This window comes from Amblyomma americanum, chromosome 1 (assembly GCF_052857255.1).
Source record: "Amblyomma americanum isolate KBUSLIRL-KWMA chromosome 1, ASM5285725v1, whole genome shotgun sequence".
Lineage (NCBI taxonomy): Eukaryota > Metazoa > Arthropoda > Arachnida > Ixodida > Ixodidae > Amblyomma > Amblyomma americanum.
In genome coordinates this window covers 447058893-447085383 of record NC_135497.1, presented here as the reverse complement: position 1 = coordinate 447085383, position 26491 = coordinate 447058893, and the positions used below count along the sequence as shown (strand labels likewise).

General features: G+C 46.5%; 1 protein-coding gene across 1 annotated transcript in view; it reads left to right on the top strand.

Moving 5' to 3' along the window:
- Positions 1–26491, top strand: part of Surf4 (Surfeit locus protein 4) — a 33493-nt gene that overhangs the window by 4299 nt on the left and 2703 nt on the right. Inside the window, exons 2-4 of the mRNA XM_077650590.1 lie at positions 288–551; positions 11725–11768; positions 25638–25824. Of these exons, the coding sequence (XP_077506716.1) occupies positions 288–551; positions 11725–11768; positions 25638–25824 (495 nt within the window). The remainder of the gene's footprint in view (positions 1–287; positions 552–11724; positions 11769–25637; positions 25825–26491) is intronic.

Here is a 26491-nt window from a genome sequence, read left to right as displayed (position 1 = left end):
TATCTCCTTGTAGAGTCCACAACCATTGTGGCTAACTGCTTTGCTCATCAATAGCTGTCCATGACTGGACACATTAGCTGCTGTTAACCAAAATGGCGTCTGCAGTTGCATCTCAGCTAGTTTTTCAAGGTGATTGTTCTGCCCCTGTGGAAATTTATTTAACATCAGTTGCCCAGGCGGGGCCATGTGAAGATGTGGAGTTTGCACTCTTCTGCATGTGGAGAGTACAGTGACTCTCTTGTTGGCTGCCTAGTTGACACCGGTGCTCAAAGGCCAACCGCACGCAGGTTCTAAGGCGCGGAAAGCATGTCCTGCCCCACCTGGGCCGCTTCTGCCTGGTGAGCACGTTCCTGGAGGACGGCTGCCGCATGTGGTACCAGTGGGGGGACCAGCGGGACTACATGAACCACTCGTGGGGCTGTGGCTGGTTCCTGGCATCCCTCTTCGTGCTGGTCAACCTGGTAGGCCAGCTGGGGGGCTCCATCGCCGTGCTGGCACGCTTCCACGTCGTACCCGCCTGCGGCCTGCTCTTCTTCATTGTCGTCCTGCAGGTGTGTGCACTAGGCTCGAGGGGCACTCGGGGGCCTTGTGTGTCTGGCATAAGGGGTGGGCCTCCCCCTTGTGCCCACACACAGTGCCCATGGCAAACAAGCTGAAAAACAGGGTTCCACTCATTTCAACTTTGTCACAAGACCCTGGGTGTACCTGAGGAGTTGTTCATCTTGCAGTGATTGAAAACACCTCATGTTGAGCCAGAGTCGCAACCTAGTACAAGACACTCCTCCTGTTGTGTTGATGAGCAAGCTTCTGGTTTACTTCATGGTCACAGTGATGAGATTCGGAAGTTTACGTGGGGGTGAGGTGGCCAGAGTTGGCACAGGACAGGATTAATTGGAACTATATGGTGGAGTCCTTTTCCCTGCAGTGGGCATAACTGGGCTGACGATGGTCGGGATGTTATCGCAGACCAAATAAGCCCCTCTGCCAAGTACTGCGATATGCCTACATCACTCAGCTTACTGCAGCCAAGCGCAGAAATAGATGGAGCGTGCAAGCAGCAGTCAGGCTACATCCTAGTGCCATCTAGCCATGCTGGGAGGAAATGGAACTGCGTGCCCCCAACTGGTGACCGTTCCAGTGCATGCCTTCATGTCAACAAAACGGGTGATGTGGTGCCTTTTCAGATTACATTAGTAGCTTTGCATATCTAGGTGGCACTTTTGCAATGGCACATGACACCATTTCATGCGAGCCAACTCTTTGCATGTTCAGTACACCAGAAGTGCTCAGTTCTACTTGCCACCCTGATCGAGCGTTGATTCACTTTTTGTTCAGTGCATGCGAGACACTTGACAAGTCACTCGACGCTAGCATCCAGTTTAGGCATACTGTGAGGACAAATTAAAGTTGGCCTGTATCAATAGACAGACAATACTTTCGCTGAAAACTGACCTTTTCTTTACTAGAAGAGGAAAAAAGTGAACACATCACTATTACAGGCCTATTCACAAATAAATTGCTTGCACTAATAACACTGCGCAGATCGTAGAGGCCATGCTACACCGCCACTCAGTTCAAAATGATCAGTCCTTTTCAGTGTAGAAGTCACATATTTGAATCGAATGGCAGGAAAACTTTTAAATGCCATTTTCTTAGCAATATATACATCTTTTCCCAAATATTGCATGGAGTTCTCCTGGATACCTCTTTAGCCACCAACCCCGTGCTGTACTCATCATGGGAGATTGTACCAGTATCATCCATGAGGAGTCGTGCTCGTCCAGCCCAATGTTGTGTTGCTCCCCCTGCCAAAGACGAGTTACGGTTTGCAATTGCATTGGTTGCAGTTCACCAGTGGTTGCAATTCACCAATGTTTCATGGACAGTAGCTGTCCATGAAACACATTTCGTGCCTTTAGCAGGCATTTTAAGGCTGACAAGTCATTTTCGCCAAAAATATCAAAATTTTGCCGATTTTGATACATTTTTGGGGGAATTTGGCGATTAATGGCATTACCTATGACTTATCATGAAGTGAGGCTGCCTAGGGGATAGCGGAAAGAAGGATCACAGAAAGCAAACTTTAAATTAAATTTCAAAGGAAATTCCTGAGCTGCATAGCTGGGATTTTTTTTTTACTTTTCACACAATTATATTGATATGCACAAAGCCATAGCTGAGCTTTCCAGGTTATGTGCCTGCACGCATTTGCACTGCATCAATTGAGCTTCTTTTTCTAAAATGAGGCAATAAAGCAAGTTTGTTTCTGTGGACATAAGTGCACACAGTCTAATTGGAAGGCTTTGTAGCTTTTATATCAATACCAACCAACTGTTCTCACTAAGTAGCCAGAGTATTTGAACTACTTTTTTATGCAATCGCACACTTTGCTGTTGGCATCTTTTATAAAGTTGGGTCGTACCGGCCCATCTAATCATCTGTGCTCATGAACTCTACCTTTCGGAGCCCCTTATGGTGCAAAATCTGAAGCTAAGAATCAGTTCGTGCATGTCTTCTCTTTCAAACACAACACAGTGACATGGCATATATCATTTAGGATTGACAGTGTCTTGCCATGTTTCTTTGTGATTCAGAAGGCAAAGCCTTTCTCAAAAAGGACGGATACATCATAGTAAGCATGAAGGGCTGTGCAACTAGCTAGGTGCATGACAAATAGAAGTCTCATTAGAAGGCAGGTAGAAGCATTTTTCAGGACCAACATGGAAGCTATCGCTTATGCAGACACGCACTTTGCGAAGAACGGGCAGGACACAAGCACACAGGATCAGAGAGAGGCACCTGCACACCAGATTATAAACAAACTTCTCACTGCTTAACATTATAGCATTCTCGTTCTCAGTTATTGCAGCAGCAAACTTTATTTACGTGTTTCTCACACAGGGCAAAATTATACTCTTGAGTTTCGCATATTCCAACGCAACGTGCGAATATCTAACAGAGTGAATGGGCAAACGCGGCGGGCAGTGTTCCGTCTTGTTGCATGGTTGAAAAATATCCCGGGGCGGTTTCAAAGATGCAAGCACTGCCCACACTATACGTTACCGGAGAACGCATGTAACACCATTCACACCCCAACAATTCGCCGAGAAACTTCTTTTCGAACATTCCTTTCAGTTACATGGCCGAAGGGCAGATTGGCGTGGGCAGCCTGTTTCTCCTCACAGTCGGTACAGCGTATACAGTACTTGCCCAGGAAGTGTGTCCTCATCAGAGAAGCGTGTAATGCACCAGAGCAGATATCCCTTGTTGTTTCTTCACTTCATAACCACTCACTCGCACAAAACACACCGCTGCCTTCCATCGGCATGAGTTAGGCCTACATCCTGACTGCTGCATCACTTCGTTGCTTGCTGTGGGGAAATGAGCGCCGAAATATCCAAATAGGTGGTCCCTAATGACTCGCTGGCCACTCGGCTGTTCATGACAACATACACAGGTTCGATTGGCAAAGCAAAAGAGCACTTAATAAGAGCATGTGTGCACAAAACGTCACAGGCCACAGCAGAAAAATACCAACAAGCTACGTCATGACATTATTGTTCCCTAGGTGTGGCTCGATTATTCTTGACTACACTTCTTTTGCCATCGAACCACTGCCCAGGCCTTCGTTGTCTTCGAAGCATTGCTCTAGCCCGCCCTTCCTGAAATAGTCTTTGCTACATGTCCTGTTTGAACTGGAACTTGCACGTGGCAACTTGAAGATCGCTCACAAGCAGAATATATCGTATTTACATGTGTAAGAGCTGCACTCTTTTTTTTTTTTTTTCACAACAGTGACCTGGTGGCCTTTTACAAGGGTCGTGCCTATGGCTACATGTGGAAACCTGATGCTGTTGCTGCAGCTATTCTACAGAATAATACAACCACTGGTAGCTGATCACACACTCTCCTGGTCACTTTCACTCTTGCTGTTACCTAATAAGCTCACTTCATCAATGGCCCCTAGGAGATAGTCGTCTTCTTTACCATTCATGCATTTCAACATGCGAGTTACTTTAACACTTTTCACAATGGTGTCACAAGGCACTAAACATCACTCACACTCAAGACCTTTAAACAAACTGTTGCAGCGATGCGCACTTCAGCCATCCAATTGAAGTCCTCTTGTGAACACCTGTAGCCATTCACTTGGAATAGCAGCGTCAGAACTTGGCCTTATAAAGCGACACTGAGGACAATGCCATACAATTATTGTTCTTAGTAAAATTTGATTCTCTGACTCTTTCTGACTATGCTGATGTTTGCCCAGCAGCAAAAAACAACTACTTATGCCTGAGAAAATTGAATTCAAAAATTGTCTTATCACTATATTCTAACTCATGACATCCACACCAAGAAGGGTTGGTTGCCGCCATTTTGAAGTGTATAGCGGTGTAGCACGTAGCCTCTGGGATCCGTGCCCAAAAATCACTGTTGGTGCACGATGTGGCTCGATCTGTGCACTTGTTTATTTGAAATATCCAAACCTGGTTGGACGGCCCGTGTTGAGAGTCCATAAGTGGAATGCCCATGTGGGCAAGTGATGATGACTTTCACCAGGGTCATTCCTCTTGACACCACACAGCCATTTCTTCTGGTATCACTGATGCAATCCACAACTTCACTTTCAAGTTTGGGAACCTTGCACTGCTTCACACGGAATACCTGTCACGCTGTGTTGGTCCTAGCGAGTTCTGCCGCCGCGGGGGCTCAGTGGTTATGGTGCTTGACTTCTGACCCGAAAGACGTGGGTTCGATCCCGACCTTGGGTGCAGCCGACAAGCTTCAGCATGAAGGTCGCAGTGTGTGAATTCAAGTTCTGACTGATCCATCAGCCATCTGCACAGGTTGAAGTCTGCTGAATGACAGAGCACACAACTGCAGACACGCACTGCACGCTGCTGCACACATCACACAAAGAAAAATGGGGGCTTAGCACCAACGATTGCAAGCTGTCACAAGAAACATGCAATTGAGACTAACCATAGCACCACATGATCTCACAATAATGTTGATGATGATGATAGGAGGCTGAAAAGCAGCTAGTACCATCTAGTAGCTGCTTGTGAAATTTTGTTTACAGTGGGGCTAGTTTCTTTTCGGGGAACTGCATTTAGCTGCAAACGTTTTTTTTTCTTTTTTCTGCTCAAAAGTGGGGTTGACTCTTGACCTGAGTTTACCGTATATACTCACATAGTGAACCCACTCTCAAAATGATCCCACCACCCCTCCCTCACTTTTGTGTGTGAAAATTTATTTTTTTTTGAACAGTTAGCTTTTCGTACCACATTTCTCAGTTTTCGCACCATCCGCAGCGCACACCTTGGCAGCGCGCCAAGATTCTGCGCGCTGATAACATTACAGTGTGTTTATGTTTTGATGAGAGCTCATATAAGCATATAAGTGCCCGGCTGCACTTATGTGCTTAGAAAGCCGGCGAGCACTCGAGCATCGAAGAAGAGCGTAACAGTGTGAATCCTCTACACTGAATGCTATGAAGGAAGCAGGACCTTCAGAGCCCCAAGCAATTTGGCGAGCTTGAGGTCGGGAGCTAAAATGCGTAACCCTTCACCATCCTACGTGTTTATTTCAACCTCATGTAAATAATGCGCACCTGACCTTGGGGGCCAGTGTTCACCATGTTCGCTTTGTATCGCTGCGATTTGCCGGTGCTGCCAGCTATCACAAAATCATTGGATCGCGCTGTGATACAGCAAACACCTTTTGAAGTGAACAATGCTAAACGCCATCGACACGAACACGTCTGACCGCGTGCTTTTGTTGATGACAGATGGACGGACGGACAAGCGGGCAGACGGACGGACGGATGGATGAACACATGAAATTTCATCTCTCCCAAAAAAATCTGTTGAAACTTTTTTCCCTCGTAATGAACCCTCCCCCCAAATTGAACTTTTCTGGAAAACAAGTGGGTTCATTACACAAATATATATGGTATATGGCAGCTGAACTGTCTATAGACAAGCTTCACACCGTGACATCACAGAGATGCAGCAGCCCTGGCATCACCAGTGACTTTCCTTGTGTAGGCAAAAGCCAGGACTGTCTGCATTCACTGTGCAACACTTGCATGTTTTTGAACATAATTCTCGTGACATGCCAACAAATTGTGGTACAGTTGGCTAAGCCGCATTGCATGAAAGGAAGTGGCCTAAGTTTATTGCAGTTTGGTAGGGTTAAAAGCGATGGGCAATGGCTTCGGAGAGGGACAAGTTCAGTGACGATTTGGCTTCAGGGCTAGCATTGCATTTCTGTATCAAAATCTGATCATTTAGTTTTCAGCTCTTAATCCACATGGTTGCTCTTCAGCCACGTGGCATTCAGTATGCACCTGCAACTCGTACGCATTCTGTCATTTTTTCGGCAAGAAAAGTTTAGACTCAATGTCCCGTTTGCGTGAGATCGTAAACTGAACACAGGGGGCCGTTTTCAGACGCCAGCCACAGAGACTATACGAGCCGAGCATCTCTTCTTGCAAAAAAGACTAAACAGCTGCTGCCAGTTGCCTTCAGCATTCACAGTATGCCACTAAGTGCGACCTTTGACGAAGCACGTGCCGTACTCTGGTGGAATACATACAATGCATAGTTTTCCCTCTAGGCCTCCACGGTGGCTCAGTGGTTACAGCGCTCAGCTGCTGACCCAAAAGATGCAGGCGAAATTCTAGAGGCCCGTGTACTGTGTGATGTCAGTGCATGTTAAAGAACCCCAGGTGGTTGAAATTTCCGGAGCCCTTCACTACGGCGTCCCTCATAGCCCGAGTTCGCCTTGGGACGTTAAGGCCCCATAAACGTAAGCCTAGTTATTTTCTCTAGTCTCATTTTCGCAAACTAGTGTTCCATTTCAACACTGGTCCTAGAAAGCGGTTAAACAACGCTAGGATGTTCAGCAAAGTCACGCAGTGTTATTTCCCGCATTATCTGAATTTTGTCCTTGCAGGCTAGTCAGAACCTGGCGAACACAGCAAATACCACACCAAAAGCCACTGGAAGGCATGTACTTCAGTGCAAATTTTAAAATTACAGGCAGAATGACTTATTTAGCTCAGCCGAGTGAATGCGTATTTCGTTGAAGCTCAAGGAAAACATCATGTATGCGCTTTTGCAGCTCAGAGCCAACATAGCAAAAAGAGAGCATCCTTGCAAGCATTACTGATGGAACGAGACTTCGAATCCTGCCACAAATTTCTGTTTCATCAAGCAAAATAAAGCATTTAAGTTCGCTGCTCGCTCGACAATGTTCCAAAGAACAGGAGTGAACTAGCTCTGAGAAAACACGATCGCGCATCACAAGTTTCATTACGTGAAAAAGCTGCTGCACGTTATGCATCGAGTTGTCCTGCTTCTTGCTCTAGCAATCGGGTGTGCTGTACCTGACCAGAAGTTGAGAACTGTAAACCATTAATTTCCTGCTGTACCTTGTGCTTGCTCGGTTTCATTAGACCGGTCAATGTAGTCGCCTGCCATAGCTGCACTGTAACTTGCTGCCAACTAGTAGCGGTGAAGGAAGCCGGTTCAGCGTTCTGTCTGGTAATACCTTCTGGCGAACAGGTTGAAAAAATGCAGAATTGCTCTCCGGGCTTCAGCAAAAATGTTTCTAACCCCAAGTGACGCGCACGCTTTAATATGTTTACATATGCGAGTTGGTTTCGAAGGACACAAGGCTGGGTGGAGTGCAGACATGTTACGTTTTTGCCTATGCTCAGTGTCGCTGCCAACCGCAGCGCCACCAGTGTTTGCAAACGTGTCACTTGTCTAGATCATATTTCATAATGTGATGTGCAAGTTCTGCCCTTGCTATGCGATCCACCTTTGTAGTGGTGTGCAAGAGGCGTTTTCTTGCTAAAGTTATGTTACATCGCTAAGTGGAGGGATTTTGTCTTGTGAATATAGATATGTCCTGCACCTAACCATAACTTAATCTGGCAGCATTCCCTTAAAATTTATGTGCCCCCTTTCAGTAATCTGTTATGAAATTTAAAAAGAAAAAAAAATTCGACAGCACTGTAGTCTGCTACATTGGAGAAATGCAGAAGCATTTTCGTTTGAATGTGAGTAACTTTTTCTTTTTTTTCCAAGTCTGTGCTGTCAGGTGACACTTAACACGTGACCCTTGGATGACGTCAGTAACATTTTTTTGCAAGTCATTGGTGTCTAACATCAGTGCACATCTCCCCCAGGCAACTTTACCGTGGTACGCACCACAGTGCGTTCACCTCATGCCCCTCTGACACGTTTTAACCAACGACCCTTCGTGGCATATGCGTTGCATACCCGCCTGGCACACAGAGGGCCTGGGTTCAAACCACAATGCCAGCGAATTTTTTTTCGAATGGTCATTTCTTTGCAGACACGCTCTCATGACACACTCTGCCGACATGCTCTGCTGACAGGTCCTGTACACGCCACTCATGAGATAAGAAATGCTTTTAAATTAAAATTGAATGTGTGACAAGGCAGTCCGTGCACACAGGACATAGCACAGAGTGCCCCATGCAACTGGCCCATTTGCTTCTCGTCTCGTGTGTAAATCATGGCCATTTTTAGTTGGTGAGTAGCCAGATGAGATGCACGGAGCAGTACTTGGTCAAAGGCAGACAGTGGCTCACAAGCCAGTGAAAATGCAAACGAGTGTTTCAAGTGTATGTGTGTTGCATCAAAAGTGCTACACACAGAGGCATTGCACAATCTAATCACATGCCAAAACACTTGGCAAATGAGCAAGGTGCAGGCCCACTGATTTCTAACAACTCGTACTTATTTTCATTTATTGCGTGAGCATTCCACGCTTTTTTTGAGCAAAGTGGAATGTTGTCAAACAGTGTTACCCATTCACTGCAGTAAGCTTTTTTCACTGCCAAAATGGAGTGTAATGTTAAAAGAGAACGACTGTCATGTACAGTCGGGGACTGAAGTCTCTGGACCACGTGTTCCTCAAACGAAGCCGATAGCTCTACTATTAGCCGGTGGCTGCAGACCACACTTGATGAGATGAAAGAACAAAATTCTGACTTTCACCTCCACAAGTGTGGTCTCCAGCCGCCAGGTAATAGCAGTTACTGGCTTCGTTTGAGGTACACGTGGTCCAGAGACTTTTGTCCCTGACTATACATTTCAATGTGAGCCAGCGGCTTCCAGTCCTAACTAGTGGAACAATGGTACTACGTACCAGCTGTAGGTCTATCTGGCAGCCTTTAACGAACGAGATAAATCTAATACGGGATGCATCCATAATGGAATTTTTGGTTTCATGTTCATGATTTTAACACCTTTTGCAACTGTCCACAAATTTTGGTTAAAGAATGTTGCCTAATTCACATGTTATGAGTCTAAAGAAGTGAATCCACATGCATGACCATTTATAATTGCGCCATGCATGGATACCTGGGTGATGCATGGGAAGAAACGTGACCATCGTCATCGCAGATGTAAACATTGAATTTTGTGTTTGTGTTCTTCTGTTTTGGAAACGACAATGCTCTTCAAAGCATGCAAAGGTGGAATTCGGACTACACGTACAACTGGAAGGCAGGGAACAGACGTCAATTTTTTTTTTTCATAAGCAAAAACTTGTGTCCAGTTTTCTTCCATTACCCCAATGCCAAGTGTGATAGTTTTGTTCATCACTTTCATTAGTTTGACTTTGGTATAATGCCAGCCTTTTAAGCATCCCAGCTTTTAATGTACCAGTATCTGCTGGCCTGGTGCTGGGCTTCCTCAGAAGTGAGGCACATAGAAAAGGTACAGCCGAGTGTGCACCGCAAAGTGAACTTTGCAGTGCAGTGTTTCAAGACTGTGTTTTTAAGCACGCGATACGCATGTGCTAAGGTAGCTAATTGCGCATGAAAAGATGGCAGCCTTATGTGTACAGTCGAGCCCGGTTATAACGGATATGAGCGTCACGCGGCGTCCGTTCGTTATATCCCGAAGTTCGTACTAAGTGGACCACAGCTTTAAAGACAGCTGCTTGTCAAAACAATTTTTTTTTCTTTCTGAAAAAGTTCGTGATGGGAGTATGCTTCTGCAGCGCAGATCCGATGAGGGAGGTTTCCAGTTTATTTAAAGCAGAAGCGTGCTATCGCCGACGTCACCAGCATAGACGAGCTACATAGAGAGCCTCAGACAGCTTGTCTGAGGCTCTCTATATAGCTCACTGCTACAGGCGCGCTTATGGGTGCTGGCTCCGTAGTTTCATCCTCATCTGATTCCTCCGCGTCACTCTCGTCCCGCACTTCAGAAACGATGCCTTCGTCCGTGCATGGTTCCGCGGTGTCGGCTTTATCATAGAAAGAAATAAAATCATTCCGTCCAATTTCATGACCCCTCATGCCGGCGTCGGCGATGCGCTGGTTTTCTTCCGAAGCATCAGGCTCAACATCAGACACTGTCGACGAAGCCGGCCTTGCGGAAGCAGTTCGCTCGCCAGTGGCCGTCACCTCTGCCCAGGCCGCTTTCATCATCTCTACCGCTGAATACAATGGAAATGGGTCCGGTGTTCCCGTCCGCCATCCCGAATTACGACCAGGGCCCGAGATTTGAACGAAGCCAACGAAACGTCTACACCGCAACAAGAGTGACAAAAGCGCGCGATGAGTAGACGTGCAACCGACGTACACAGGCGGCAATTAAGCCAATCAAGCTAAAGATACAGACGCACAGCGCCAGCGGAGAGACCAATGAGGGGCGTTCGTGAGCGTCAGTGCAGCCACCTCTTGGATCCCACGGAAGGCCTGCTTCACGGAGGGTGGCCTCCGCGATCGGCACCGGCGGCGGCGCGGTTGATCGCGGACGCCATGCACGGATTTGCAAGAGATGAGGGGAGGGGAGCGGAGTTGCGAGGAGAAGCGGGAGGGCGATGTGGAAGGCACGTCAGCGGGGAAGCGTAGCTCGCTCGTGAGCGGCGCGAAACAGGGCACGCAGTTGGCCTGCGTTGAGTCTGGGGAAAACATGCCGCGTGCCGGACGCACAAAGGGGTCTGAGGCAGGTTATCGCGCATCGCGGTGCCGGTTTTACGCCGTCCGTTCGCTGTAACCAATCAACAGGGCTTAATGACGTTCGTTATACGTGTGATTGTGTGCCATTGAAGCAATGAATATTTTGACGGTCGCGCAGGTCTCGTTCGTTATAAGTGAAAGTTCGTCTTAAGTTGGGCCGTTATATGTGGGCTCGACTGTAATGTCATCGTGAGGATGCGTGGAAATGGTTGAGGTAAACGTGCACTCGACAGGGATTGTTAGTTACCTGTAATATGTTTGCATTGTACATGGCAACATAAACGGGTAAGAAGGTATTATGACAGGTGCATAATTGCACAGTAATCGAGGAATCTCATGTTTAACAATGCATCAATAGTAGTGGAGACATCGCCTTGTGTGTTTAACCCCTACTTGTGTGTACTCTGCTTGGGAACTGCACAGTACATGACTGAGCAGCCTCTTGACAATGTTGTGTGCTAGTGGAATGGCGAGATCAGCAAGGGCGGGTACTCGTATGTGATGTGCTAGAAATCAATGCATAGTTGTCTGCCAATTCAGGCAGTACTGCTTAAGAATGGGAGATGTGCTTGGAGACTAAGTTGTGGGCCCAGTGATAAGTGTGTTCAGATGTATGTTTTGCATGAACTCAATTGCTGCCCAAGGGATGAAGCAGAACTGCTCAAGTTGTTTTCGCATCTCCTGCTAGTGCTGCCTTTTCTTGTTTGCAGACATTTGCCTACAGTATACTCTGGGATCTGGGCTTCCTGCTCAGGTAAGCACCACTTTTCTGCCAGCACACACATTAACCTTAAGGATGACACAGCAACAGCAGCTTTCATGTTTCCTGCATGCTGCTGTGGGTGCTTCCCTCTTAAGCATCCTGGGGAGTGAGTATGCTGCGACAACCCAGGTGGTTGCGGTGCAGTGTTGGTGCGGCATTAAGACACACAAAGGGCATGCCCTTGCTTTGTTTGTTCAGCCTGGCCTCTCAGTGGACCACTGCTGTTGAGTTGATGGCAGTGAGCCATCTACACTTGAGGTGCCAGGGAAACAGTTTTTTCTTTAATTCATGCCAGGTTCCACACATTATGCTTAGCACACAGGCTTCTTTTGCATTTCGCCTGCTTCCAAATGCTGCCGCTGCAGCTGGGATTTGGAACCACATCATCGTGCTCAACAGATGAAAGCCATGACCAGAGAGCCACTGCAGTGGGTCACCACACTGGGCCCGTAACCACGCACTGCACAAAAATTGGAGGGGACACTTAAGTTCTGCCTTAAGGGTATGACGTGATAGCTTTAGTGGGTTAATGCCCATAGATGCGGAATTGGCCATTCTCTACTTTACTTTCATAAATCCCTCGGAGTCCTCATACCCTTCCTGGCGCAGTAGTGCAGCAGTTAAGTGATGCTTTGCTTGCGATGGCTGGTGCTGCCACCGATGAGGCTGGCGTGACCCAGGTTGCTCTTCCAGAGCAAGCTCTCGCCAGGAGGTCTCACAGGTTGTCTCACTGTTGCAACTACGAATTTAGTGCACCATCGGCTAACAGTGATCTTGCAAGCAACATGACCCCAATGCTGATGGTCGGTTGACTGTTGGCGTTGGATCAGTGACGTAGATACAGCATCATGGTGTTGACCAACCAAATGGGCCAACTGTGGGCCTAGTGTGAGAGCAGTGTCACAATTTAGATAAAACAGCGGAACACGTGGAAGCCGCGATGCACAATATAGCCTGGGAAGAAGCATCAATCATCGCAAGAGAAAAGAATTGGCTGTCATGTCGACATCTGGAATCCCTGATAATCCAAACAGAAAAAAACCCTTAACCACAACACAGGCAATCTCCCGCCTACGTGCACAAGATGCTTGGGGCGATTACTGCGACGCACTTAAGCTTGGTGCTTTGGGCTTTCTGCCCAGTGGTCAAGGCTTCCGTACGGAAGCCGAAACGTCTTCGTTTTAACAACAACCTTTAGTGGGCGTTCCTTTCTTTATACATGAACAGCAGCTTGGGCATGCTAGTATTGCATCTTGAGGTCAAAAGCGCTGAAAGCTGAGACGAGGATGAGGAGCATACAGTAGACTCCTGTAAAGACAAATTCTCAGATAAGATGAACAATGTGCAACCATTTGATTGGTTTTTCAAACGATTCAATGTGAAAAAAATACAGTTAAGTCAAACTGTTTTGCTTGTGCTTCGGATAAGATGAACTTCCACAGCAACCTCAAACCACAGCGACCTCGCATAACAGCACTCATGGGCGTCCGCTCGGCACTGTCAAGGAAAGAAAAAAATGTATAAAATGCTAGTGCACAAAAGAGCGTGCACCCCCAAAAGATGGCTTCCACACACCTTCACACAAAACTGCGTGGAAGCCATTTTGCAGGAGCACGCTTTCTTTTGGTGGAAGCTTTCTTTCTGGTGTGGAAATAAGAGGGCACCATCGTGCCTGTGCTGGTGCAGAGATCTGGCCCCTGGTCTCGGCATCACGCGCATGTTGCGTGCTGTGCATTGCCTCCCACAGACTAAAGTGCACCCGTACGTTGACTTGGGGCTTAAAAGCTCTAGGGCCACATTTTCAACTGTCGCTGCGTCACAGTTGTAGTTACCCTGACACAGAGATGGCCAGATATCGGCACCGCTTCAATTGCCTGTGCCATATGGAAAGGTGTGTGGTGTGCCTGCCCGTGGTGTTGGCAACAGCTATGCTGCATCAGAAGCGAGATAAGAGAGAGACCCACGGCTACCATGCTGGGCACCTACGAAGCGCTTAAAGCAAAAATCGGTAGACAAAGCACACATAAATAGCAGCTGCTATGGGATACAGTGAGAAAAAGAGAAACTGTGAAAAAAAAAAAGACATGGGGCCAATGCCTTTTCCAATTAGGGTAATGTGAGCTTGCTTCATGCCCTCAATCTTCAACTCACTTCATGTACGTTGTGCAACAAATGCTTTATTTGCAATTGCCCTCTGTCTGTTTTCATGTGACGTATACCAGGTGTCCCAACTAAATGTGACCAAGCCTTTAAAAAGGATGGATTGTCCTAGCCCAGTGAAACTAACTGGTGGCTTTTGAGTCATATGACCTAGCCTGCAGTAGTTTTTTTTAATAACGTCTTCAGGCACAAAGTTTCAGTAAAGAACTACTAGATTGTCTTGAAAAATAGCTGGCTGAAGTGTTTGCACCAAGGTACCATTTACATAACGTAGCTTTTTTTTACCGGCCCTAACCAACTGGAACTCATTAAGCGAACCCCGAAAAATCTAACCTATGTTCTTTACCAATGTTTCATGTTGTTAAATTGTGTTTTTGCTGCTGCTATATTTCTGCTATATTGCTCTGTTGCTATATTTCTGTATTTTGTTGCTGTGATTTTGTTTTTTATGAACCCTTTTTGCCTGGACCTAGCCATGGTCTGCCGTATGAACATTAAAAACAGCACAATAAAAAAGTTTCCGTGTTACAGCAGTGCTGCTTCAAGCCCCAAGACTCATCTTGGAGAAAAAAAATCTGCTTTTCTCTGGATTGCTGCTCCCGACAGGGCTTTGCATGGGCACTGAGCAAGCGAGAGAGATGCACCAGCAGCTGTTGCATGTCGCTTTCTTTTAAAGCCGGTAAATAAAGGTCCGTAGGTGTACCTTTGTGCAAGTATTTCAGCCACTTGTTTTTTAAGACTGTCTACAATTTCTGAATCGACACCTTATTCCAGAAACCAATAATTAAAAAGTTAGCTGATTAGCATTCACTAATTAAATTTAGCGAACAAAACAATTCAGTAAAACCTCATTAATAAGTCATTGGGACCGCAAAAATATTCCAATTAACCGGGGTTTTCAATTACCCAAACAGCAAAACAAATGGGAACCAGGCAAAAGATTTCGTTGTGGGAACGCGGTAACTTTATTGGGTGGGAGGAGCCGAGGATGAAGGGCTATGGAGAGCACCTTGGTCACCTCTAATGTGTTGATTTCATAGCCCTGCTAAGTATCTCAGGAGGCACTGCAGCACCTGACTGAGAGCCTGAGTACTGAAGCAGTGATCAATAGTTTGGGAAGGCAACAAATTTTTCATAGCTAGTGAGTTACTGCAAGTAGTAAAGGCCAGGTTGTGGCAATGGGCTGGATCATGGACAAAATACGGTTGAGCCCCTTTATAAGACACATACTGGAGAGGAGTTTTATGTCTGTTACCTGAGATTTCTCTTATAAACATGGTTCCATGTTTTCATTATTTACCGAGCTGCTCATATTTCGATGCTGTCACCCAGTCACTGAGAGTTCCACTAAAGAAGGCTGTAACCTGATGCACTATAGTCTCAGTGGCCAATGAAAGGGGATAGCTCCTTCCTTCTATTGTCGGGGATAGTCCCTTCCTGCATTGTTGCACCGCGCCTTGCGTTGTCACGCTGGCAGGTTCATGAGAATCTGTCAACGCCATTCTTGAGTTGCGTCCGACTATAGTTTATTAGAAGAAAAATGAACTGTTTACTTGGCATAAGGCATTCCTGAGAATGCCAGATGTCAGGGCACTGTATGTCTCCCTTGTGCAAAGCTTTTTTGCACTAAATTCGCTGACCGATTTTTCCAATTGGAAGGACCCAAAAATTGTCCGAATTATCAAACAGCCTGAGAAATCCGTGAACTTAAAAAAAATCACTTTTTCATGAGCCGCCGTGGTGGCTGAGTGGTTACGGCGCTCGGCTGCTGGCCTGAAAGACGCGGGTTCGATCCCAGCCGCGGCGGTCGAATTTCGATGGAGGCGAAATTCTAGAGGCCCGTGTCCTGTGCGATGTCAGTGCGCGTTAAAGGGGCTGCGAAACACCGCTTGAACTGATGCTGGTTACGCTTCAGATGGATTCTCTATGCCACACAGATGCTGACTCAAAAAGTATTACGAGAATCGATGCATAGGAACGGGAGTTATTCAATGAAGAATTTTCAAAATGCTGCCCTCAACTCGATTTTCGCGCAGCTTCCCATTCCCATTTCACTCTCCCAATGATGACACGCAGGGCGACCAATCAAAACAGCCCATCATAGCACGTGCCGGAAGTTTGCACTCCATGGTTGCCTGTTCTCTGTAACTCGTTCATGCCAAGGCTGGCAGCCCCGTTTGCATGGTTACAACAACCATGTGAACGCTCAGCTGACTCAGCTATGCTTCACCGTCACGTCGACGGCGCAGAAGGGAACACTGACCAGTGACGTTCTCTTACTTATGGATCCAAACTCAAGCGCAAGATGCTGCGACGCTGTGACAGTCTGCGCAAAATATCAGACACATTTAACATAGCGTGTACCGCTACTGCTTATCGCCAACCATCGTTCGTCCCTCCTAGCGCGCTGGTTGCTCACGCCGAGCAAGGACCGCGCGCTGTTGACGGGAACGTGGCGCCACCTGGCGCCGCTGCCCAGTGATCCTCCACAAGCTGACGATGCACACTGCCTGCTAAATATGAAACGAACACATCCTTCCTTGGGACCGAAACGAACGCTTATAAAGTGCAATGGCTCGATAGGATCGATTCCACAAAGCCGCTCTCAGATACATAGAGAGTAGCCATAAGTGTTTAGTGCTACGTCGTAGGATGTTTACAGAGAGGCGCAAATTCCTTCGATGCAAAAAGTAGCCAGTGCCTCTGGTGGCGTGTTTTTGTTTTACTTGATTTACAGTGCTTTTATCTAGGGCAAACAAGCTGGTTTTGTTAAAGTAATATTTAACACAAAAACTTGACAAAACGTATCTCTAGTTATTAACCCAATTTACAGTATATTTACTCTTTGTCCAATTATAAAGCTCGCCCTCCGTGATGTCATATCCGCTGCTAAAAACCACCACTGTATGGTGACACCGTCAGCGCCGTGAATTCGTTTTTTCGAGCTAATTAAAATATTAAAAAACGCAGTATACGCGGTACGACCGATGCTAATAGCATCACTATAACTCATTCTATGCAACCAACAGGTAAAGCAATGCACTTAAAATGTGTTTCGGAGCCCCTTTAAAGGGCCCCAGGTGGTTGAAATTTCCGGAGCCTTTCACTACGGCGTCCCTCATAGCCTGAGTCGCTTTGGGAGGTTAAAACCCCCATAAACCCATAAACTTTTTCACGAGAAACTGGCTTTAAAAATCGCAAATTTCACCATTTTTCATGTTCCATTTGTAAGCGATAATATTGGATTCAATTAGACTCAGAATCGTGCTTTCGCCAGGTCCGCATCACGTTTCATCATCGAAAGCAGACTGTGCGGGCATGACTGCTGGAGGTCATGCCGCGTGTGCGGGCATGACTGCTGGAGGTCATGCCGCGAACGTGGTGCAATATATGAGAACCAAGAACAGCCTGCTTTCATGGGAAACAATGTTCACGAAGACTGAGGAAGGGAAGCGAGAAGCAGGTGCCTCGGACTGCATTCCCGCTTCCTCATCCTCCCATCTGCGCTGCACCATGGGCAGTGGCGGGCAGATGCTGCAGCTGCCCCGTTTTCAATGCAGGCGCGTTCTTTGTAGGCCACCTGAGTTGCAACGAAGCGCATGCCATTACCTCAGGTGGTAACAGTCTGGAACAAATAGCTGAGCCTATCCAAGTCAGTCCATGCGTTTGAATCCCAGATGACTCCTTTCACGGCGGCGGAGAACCGGTTGGTTGTGACAGCGATGCCCGCTCACATCTATATTAGACCATAAAATGTGCTTTCAGTCGAAAAATAATTGCCACAGTATTGCTGGTGTCTAGTTTTCACAGAGTTCGAATTATCGGTCATGAATATGTACACGTTCGTATGAGGTGTGTGACAGTTCAACTATAGTGGGTTGCTGAAATCGAAGAATCGAGTTTTATCCACTAAATAGGGCTCTATGCATGTAGAATGACCCTACTATACTCGCGGACAGCTTTTTGTGGCTATGCTATGGAAGCTACGGGCCTGTGCCGCCGGCTTAAGGGGGCGGTCCCACTCTGACGGGGAACGGAAAACATTTTTGGTGATAATTGTACGGCGACGATACCTCGCTCGTTAGCTTCATAAATATGGTTCAGATATTTTCAAAAAGCTAATTTCTTCTGCTTTCAAAAGATGTATGTGGTTTAACGATAGCTGCAAATTTGTTTCAACTGTAAAATAAAACGCAAAGATGAAAAATGGCAGTTGAGCTCAACTTGTCTCAGGAAATGCAAAGTTGTGAAAAACCTATTGCACCTGGATTAAAGTCTATCGAGGGACTTCGAGATCTGATGCTAATGAGCGTGTTTAAGCATTTAGAAATATGTGTATAGGTTAGTTTATTAGCCACGCATGTTTGAAAAACGTAGCAAACAGAACAATGCAATCTGCAATAACTTTTGGGATATGCATTGTCCTGCGTTGACTTTTTGCGCAGTTTATCGTGAAGTCGTCCTTCCTTTCTGAAAATATCATTCATCTGCCTCATTTAGTTTAAATGTTATTCCTGATCAAAGTTAGCGTTTTTTCGAAATAGTTGTAAAAAAAATGCTATACTGTTCAGGTAACAAGTGCTTGGCAATTCTGAGATTTTGCGTGAAGAAACTTAATACTTCGCACTACATGGCTAAGCATCACCTTTACTCTACGGCTTTTGGGGAATGTGCACTGTCTAGTTGATTTCAGCTACCTTTTTCGTTCTGCTTATGAAGGGCACAAGCTCTTTAAACGTTTCGTGGCTTCTTTTTTTCTGGTAAATACACTCTTAAAATATCGGGCTCTCATTCTTTTAATCAACTGGTAACAATTACCAACTACAAAGTCCACAAAATACAAACAATAGTAGCAATAACGCAGCGAAATGCGATAAATGTAGTAAGTAGCGCCATCTACACTAGTGCACATGTACTAAATGGTCACACTTTAGAAAAATGACGAGTGTGGCGCTGCCAAACAGCTAAAATTAGCTAAAATCGGGAGGTGTTCCCGAACATACCGGAAATGTACTACCGGAGACGTATACCGGTTTATTGGACCCCTCTTGCGCATGCGCAGTGGCATTGTTGGGGTGAGACTGAGCCACTGCGCGTACGCAGCTGTCGTCCGGCAAACCGGTATACGTCTCCGGTAGTACGTCTCCGGCATGCTAAAAACGTCTGATGTCTCTACGATGTTTGCACGTTGCCCTCCATTTTGCCCTCTGTACAGTGTGTTGAACATGTGTTGAACTTCCAAGCATATTTCCGCCATATTGCTTTGCTGGATTGCTTTTTCACCTGACACTACGAAACGCATTCTGGGCGTCGTCTTATTTTTCGAGGACAGCGGTTGTTTGTTGTTCCGGCTAGCGGTGTAGAGGGGAAGTTGGAGAGCGCTCGATTCGCCTGCACTCGCTGCACCAGTTTGGCAAAGTTCTGCGGCGGTCACGCGAGTGTGTAGCGCTAGTTTCGGCAGTTTGAGCGCAGTTTGGCACTGTCTGCTTCCAAAATGGATAGTCGAGTACAGGCATGGTCGTCTGCTAGCCTTGGCGAAGCCAATGAATTGCAGCCAGCTGTTTACAGCCCACATCAGCGGCTGCCAACATCTCGTACCTCATGAAGAAATATTCAAACGGCACGTCACAATAAAATGTTGCCATGAACCAGCCTCGATGCATGCATGTGCACCTCGTGACATCTTTGCTTTTTACAGTGGTGTCAATTACGCGTAGCCATTTCTTCGGAGAACTCGAGCAGCGTTCTAGCTTGTCGACGAGTGGAATTACTTGAGTCTCCGCCGTTTATCACAACGCGCTAACCGTCATCTGCCTCCATGGCGGCTGCAGCTTCACTATTTCGGCACCAACCACCGAGAAGGTGCACAGTTTTTCTGAACTAGACTCGCAGTTCTTTCAAACAAATGCCATGGTTCAAGGGCACCATGTTCCACCGCTGAAATGAATCCACCTGAGGTGCACCGCCGCGAGAACCAGTTCATGTGGTGCAGGTGAATTGAACGGACCTATAAGTCGGGTACAACTCAAGAACGAAGCAGCACATGCCCATCAAAGGAGGCCGCCCAGCCAAGCGCGTCAACTGTTCGGTCTCCACCAGTGCGCCGCGACAGCACCGTTGGAGACTGAAGCCGCCACGACCGACTGATGCAGAACACGACCCCACCAAGAACATTGAACATTTTTGCGCAAAAGACGCTCTTGCGTGGACATATGCGAAAGGTGAGCGCCCCCCCCCCCCACCCCCCCCTCCTCCTCCTGCAGTGGCCAGTGCAGCTGAAACAATAGACGGGGGCGCCACACCTACGACTACACTCTCCTTTCTCCCTGTCTTTTTCACATTTTTATTTCCCTCCTACCTGTCAGCTCACTATCCCTTTCCTTTCTGCTGCCCCAGCTTAGGTGCTAGAGGCAATGTCAGATGGGCAGCAAAAATCTTTTCCTTTCTTTCTGCGTTATTATTCTTTTAATAAACTACTACTGGCTATGCAACTAAGGCTACGCGCAGACTTATCCCGAACAAAGAACATTCCACTCTCGACGACACGGGACAAAGCGCCGTCTGCTTCCCTCTCTTTCGTAGACTTGGCTGCATGCATAGCCGCAGAAATCAACGTGATTGGCTTGAGGGCTCCCTCTGAGTTGCATGTGCTGCTTCGGTCTTTACTTGTAACCGACTATAGTGCTGAGAAGTCCCCTCCTCCAGAACTGGCACAAAGGACCGCCTCCTTCCCTTTTCAGCTTAGCCAAGAGCTGTGCGCCCCTCTTGTGCAATGTCGATTTATCTCAAGGGTAAACAGAAATTGGCAATTGCCCACTTCTCTATACCTTGTTCTTTACCAGCCCTGGTCTCTAAGGTTGGACAGGCATCAGTCCACCATTGACTGAAGTGGTCAAGCGGTCTATTGATAGTTGTATTATCATAGATTTAATATCATTTGATAAAAAAATCATTTTTTTTAGCACTAGAGTTGGAAGGTTACACTCTTGACCAGGACTGTTCTGACTACTGCTAATATTACTATGAATCAACAGTGATAAATCGATTGTATGTGCAAAAGACGAGGGCAGAAGGAAGGACACAAGAAAGGCACCGACTTCAACCATAAGGTTCATTAAAAGAAAAATGCCAGCAATATATACATAGGACATAAACAAAACATAAATAATTTGCATGATATCACATCTTTCCCATTTTTTTTGGCATCCGCTTTCCCTTTTTGCTTGCTTATGGTAATTTGCACATTGCAATTATGTCGAGAATGTATCATTAACTCTCCCAATTTTCTACTGTATCGACGTTTGCCTTAGGCAGTGCAGGCTGAGCAGCATTATTTTTCTTTTTCTTTGCCCACACTAATATATGTAAAACTCAAGAACGAAGTGGCACATACCCTTAAAGGAGGCCCTCCAGACAGTAACGTTGATCGTACAGCTTTCTGTGGCCATGCAGCCAAGGCTAAACAAGAGAGGGAAGGAAACGGTCCTTTGTTCCCGTGCTGCATCCTTATCCCGAACAAAGATCACCCCACCTCGGATGCCGTTTGGACAAAGACGGTACCCTCTTTGTCCTAGCTTTCTAACCTTTTCCCTTCACCCTTCTACAACCATAGCCCGAATAAAGGAAGCCCCACTCGCGACGACAAGGACAAAAGGGCCTTCTTCCCTCTATAGCTTAGCATTGACTGCAAAGCCGCAGAAAGCTGTTCGGTAGACACGCTTGGCTGGAGGGCTGCTTTTGAGGGGAATATGCTGCTTCGTTCTTGAGTTGTACCCAGCTATAGTTGGTGATCCACGTCCTTTATTTGTGCCACACGCATCAGGCAAGCTAGCAAGCCGCAGTTCAGCTACCGTGTGTGGTTGTGGAAAACCGAGCTAGGGGCAGGCAGGGAAAGCAACGTGCTGAACCACCCCAGCCAAAACCTCCCTCCACGCACGACGGGTACAAGCAGCAGGGTTTGCCATGGTTCGTTTGTAACCCTCCGAAGGCAGGCGCAGCAGCAAAAGAAAAGCCTTCACGCAGCGCGGGTCAAGAAAGGACCGGACACATATCTCGGCATCTCAACCGAAACCAGTCTCTGGTCGCTCGGGGGCAAGATGGGAAGACACTTTCTCAGTCACGGATCAGTGTCGTAGCCTGGTGGCAGAATCTGAACTACTCGCAAAATGGCGGCAGTGGAACTGCCACCTTAAATGCCTATCTCTCTCCCTCGTGAGAGTGTGATAAAACAGCCACGGGACAAGGGAAGCCACGTAAAAAGGTTGCATATACAGCAATGTTTACATGGTACACATGCTAGCAGGCAACATATCTTGAGGGCAGTTTAACAAACTCCACCAACACGTAAAAAGCAGTTTTTTTTTTTTCATTTTACTAAATTTTGTGAAAAAAGTCAAGATAAGGCATATGTATTGTAGCTGTCAGATTTCTTGGTGGTTGCAAACCGCCAAAAGAGATTACACATGTATGTTCTTTACCTGCAACATCAGGCTTCTGAGCAGTAGTAAATGCAGAGGCAGTGTGTATTAAATGACCTTTTGACCAGTATTATGACGGTGCACCACTGGGAGCAGATTCACTGAGTCTATTGCATGTGAAACCACCTTTACCTTTATCATGACTTGTATGACACTATTGCACTTATCAGAGAAACTGCGTCAGTTTGATGCCATATTGTGGACACTGCAATGAATACAAAGACCTCGTTTTATCGCATAACAACTGAGGGTGCTCTGATCACGCCATGCACGGTTGCACCCAGCAGGTTCCTCTTTCCTTCAGGGGGCACAAATCGAAAGTGTCCGCAAAAACATCATATTTTGACTTTCCCGCAGCAGTGTACAGTATCCTAAGCAAAAGTGGAGTGATGAAAATGTTACGTAAAAAGTGGCTAATTAATGTAATTCAATTACACAGGTAAAACTAATACTTATTTTCTCCAGGCGTCATTAGACACCCGAAAAATGCGAGAATAATGAACAAAGCTGTGTAGTTTTCTCTTGTGGCCAGCATTTGTTTATCTGAATCTAGTTCTTTGTTTTTCAAGAACGGTTATATCATTCTACTAGTGTTGCTTCATGCATACACTTCATACAAACTGTCCCAAGAGATTGTTTGTACATTCCGGCTCATCCAAAACTGAGAACTATAGCAGTGGCTACACTGGCTGACTCACTGTGGTGTCAGCTAAGCCTTTACCAAGACAAAGCACACATATCTTGAACACAGGATACCAGGTGAACTGCCACATACAATCAGACGTGAGTTGGTGATTGGTTTGAGTGTGACTCTGAAGCATTATATTCTTTGCGCATGTGCAAACAGTGAATTTTCAGTTCGAAGCGTATACAAAGCGAATAGTTATTGCAACTAATTTCAAAGGGAATAGTTTGCGACTCATACTGTATTAGTAAAAAAAGGCAGTTCATTAGAGCTCTATAGCATACACCAAAATACATGGTTTGCAGAATGAAAACAAAATAAAAATACGCTTTCAAAATGTGTTGGGCAATGTTCAGACAGCTTAAGCTAAAGTGCACTAAGCATCATTGTCCCAAGCCTTTCCGATACGGTCCTTTAATGATGCTGGTTTTAAATAGAATAGTTCTTGAAAATTTTTCGGACGCTGAAATTTTGAATGTGTCGTATTTGTTGCCACAATTTCTTCAAACTTATTCGCCTAGCATACGGTCACATGGCTGCACTGCGCACGCGTTTTCGCGCATCCGTACCACTGCTGGAGGAGGCTATGGCCAGAAATGTCAGTCTAAAGATGTTGCCGAAGGCACTGCGCACGAAGTGGAAGAAGCACGCAGCAGATGTGGCACGCGGGACGCCGCCATACACCAATCAGAGGACGCAGTACTTGTGATTTCTGTGATGGGTTCGTGCGCAGACCATGCTGCTCCAGGCACAAAAAGATGTGAGCGCACCCTCTTGCACCGCCAAATGCGCCGCTGCGTAAAGGCACACAGTGCACCTATCCTTGGTGTGCAGCTTTAAATGCAACTCTTTGTGACGCGGTTACTTTCATCTAAACATGCGAAAGGGTAGCAAAGAAGCTTGGGGGAGGCATATCTAAGCCAAGATCGTGATAGCAAGAAAATGGCGCTGCTCTTCAGAGCGAGGACTGGTGAAAATGCTTTGCGGTGCCTAAAAATAAGTGGCATTTTACCTCTCATCTAGTTCAACTGTCGAAGGGTGTTACTGGCTTTGAAGCTGGTTTCTAGCGGCACTGCAGCTACGTTAGCGAATGCCAACAGAGCACTCGCCTCAGTCTGTTTTCCGTGTGGCGGGCACAGCACAGTTCTCATCATGGCGTGTTTGCTTTCGCATCTGGACTGTCTTTTTCCCATCAGGTGCGCTTGTCGGCGACATGCCAAACCACGCAGCCATCGAAGGCCGTGTTTGTGGACGCAGCTGACGGGAATATGCAATCGCTGGACAGCTGCGTTCGGTTGTATGGGCGGCAGCGATCTGTTCGTCGCGGTTTGACAAGGAAGTTAACGCCACCATTGCTTTATATAACACGCCTTGTGAAAAAGAACCTGCAGTGCCGAAGACCGAAGGAGGATGTCGTGATCCAGCATTACGTACTTGATATAAACAATTCTTGTCTTCATTGCAGCGTAAGAGGCAGACATCTAAATAGGAGTGCACTGAAACCGCGGAACAAACAAAAGTCACGAGGAATGTCTTCCATATGGGCGCACATAAACACTGATGGCTAGCAGATGATGCGAGCGGGCGTCCACACTACGGAGGGTTCACCGCTGCTCCGCGAGGTGTCGACTCTGCTCGATCTCGCAGCCAGTAGCCCAAAAATAGCCAAATGTCGACTCATAAAAATGGCCCAAAATAACAAGACCACAAAACTTCACACAGTTTATTTTAAATGTTTATTGAGATGTCTGCTGCAAAAACTTTGATTTATTTACAAAATGAATGCAGACAAAGTAACCAAACATCACTCAGTGTACATTACAGCGGTATTGAAACGCACCAAAAAGACCTCCGATGGTAAAGCTCTTGCAACACTTGCCATTTCTCATTAGACTAAATTTGGCATGCAAAATGTTCTCCAATGTCTCCAATAGTTGGCTGAATGAACTTTGCAAAAGCCTTGAAGGGAGCATCAAACAGTAACCTACTTATACTGTTGCAATGTAAGAGGTTGAGGTCACTAAACAGTTTCATATTTGATGTAAGACTGTTCAAGGTGCTTTTGACACAAGCTCTCAAAAGTATATGGCACCACTCAAGAATGCTAGTCTTCTTGTTTGTCCCTTCTCTCTACATCAGTGTCTCTTGCGCTGTTTTAAGAAGCATGGACCACCAACTAGCCCTAGTAAGCTTCTTGTCCTCGCTAGCCATCGCGGTGGCTCAGTGGTTATGGCGCTCGGCTGCTGGCCCAAAAGATGGGGGTTCGATCCCGGCCACTGCAGTGGCATTTCAATGGAGGCGAAATGCTTGAGGTCCATGTACTGTGTGATGTCAGTGCACATTAAAGGAACCCCAGATGGTCAAAATTTCTCGAGTCCTTCACCATGGCGTTCATAGCCTGAGTTGCTTTGGGACGTTAAACCCCATAAACCAAACTTTTTCTTTTTTCTTTTTCTTCTTGGAGCATGCTTCCACTGGCCACTTTGCATACAAAAGTGGAGCTCTTTCACATGTGGCTGCTGCTTTTCCACTTTGCAGGAGCCTGTCGCTGGTTGGGGCACTGTTGCTGCTGGTGGCTGAGAGCCGTGTGGAGGCCAAGAGCCTGTTTGCAGGTGTGCCCTCCTTGGGCGAGAACAAACCCAAGTCATACATGCAGCTAACCGGCCGCATTCTGCTGGTCTTCATGTTTGTCACCATGCTACGCCTCGAACTGTCTGTGCTGCAGGTCAGACACCCATTCAGTCACTTTTCAAATGGAGCATTGAGATGCATGCTTTCAAGTTTTGATTCTCTGCCGAGTGTCACTAAGCCTAAGGGCAGGAGCAATTGAATGGTCAGCGTTGCAGTAATGCGGGCACTATAGAGGCACACAGCATCATACAGTCCCTCATTGTCCTAGACAGAATTCATGTCTTCACCTTGTTGGTGACGGGGCATTTACCAATGTAGATAGAAAATTTTTAAAAGGCTGTGAACACTACATTGTGTGGTGGTTATGGCCGCTTGCTGCTATTTTGGCTCTTGTCAGTGTCTAGCTTTGTGTGATTCTACCCCCAACAACCGATGTGCCTTTGTGATGTACTGTTAGCTTACACTGTTGAAACACTGGTCTTTCTGCCTAATCCAGCTGTGTTCTGACTTGTGGCCATGCTTTTGCATGGAAAAAGTTTATTCGAACCTTTCATGTGCTATCCAGTAAAACATTGTAAAATCAGCTCCCATTAATTTCGAGATCAAGATAACCTGGATTTCTGGTGCCCGTCATATCAGTCAGGGCTGCTCTCCTGGCAGTTAATTCATGCAAACTTCCGAAAGGGAGTCATGTTGAGGCACTACTAGGTCGAGAAGCGATTGCCCAATATCTCTCCTTAAGCCTGAACGGCATGTTGTGT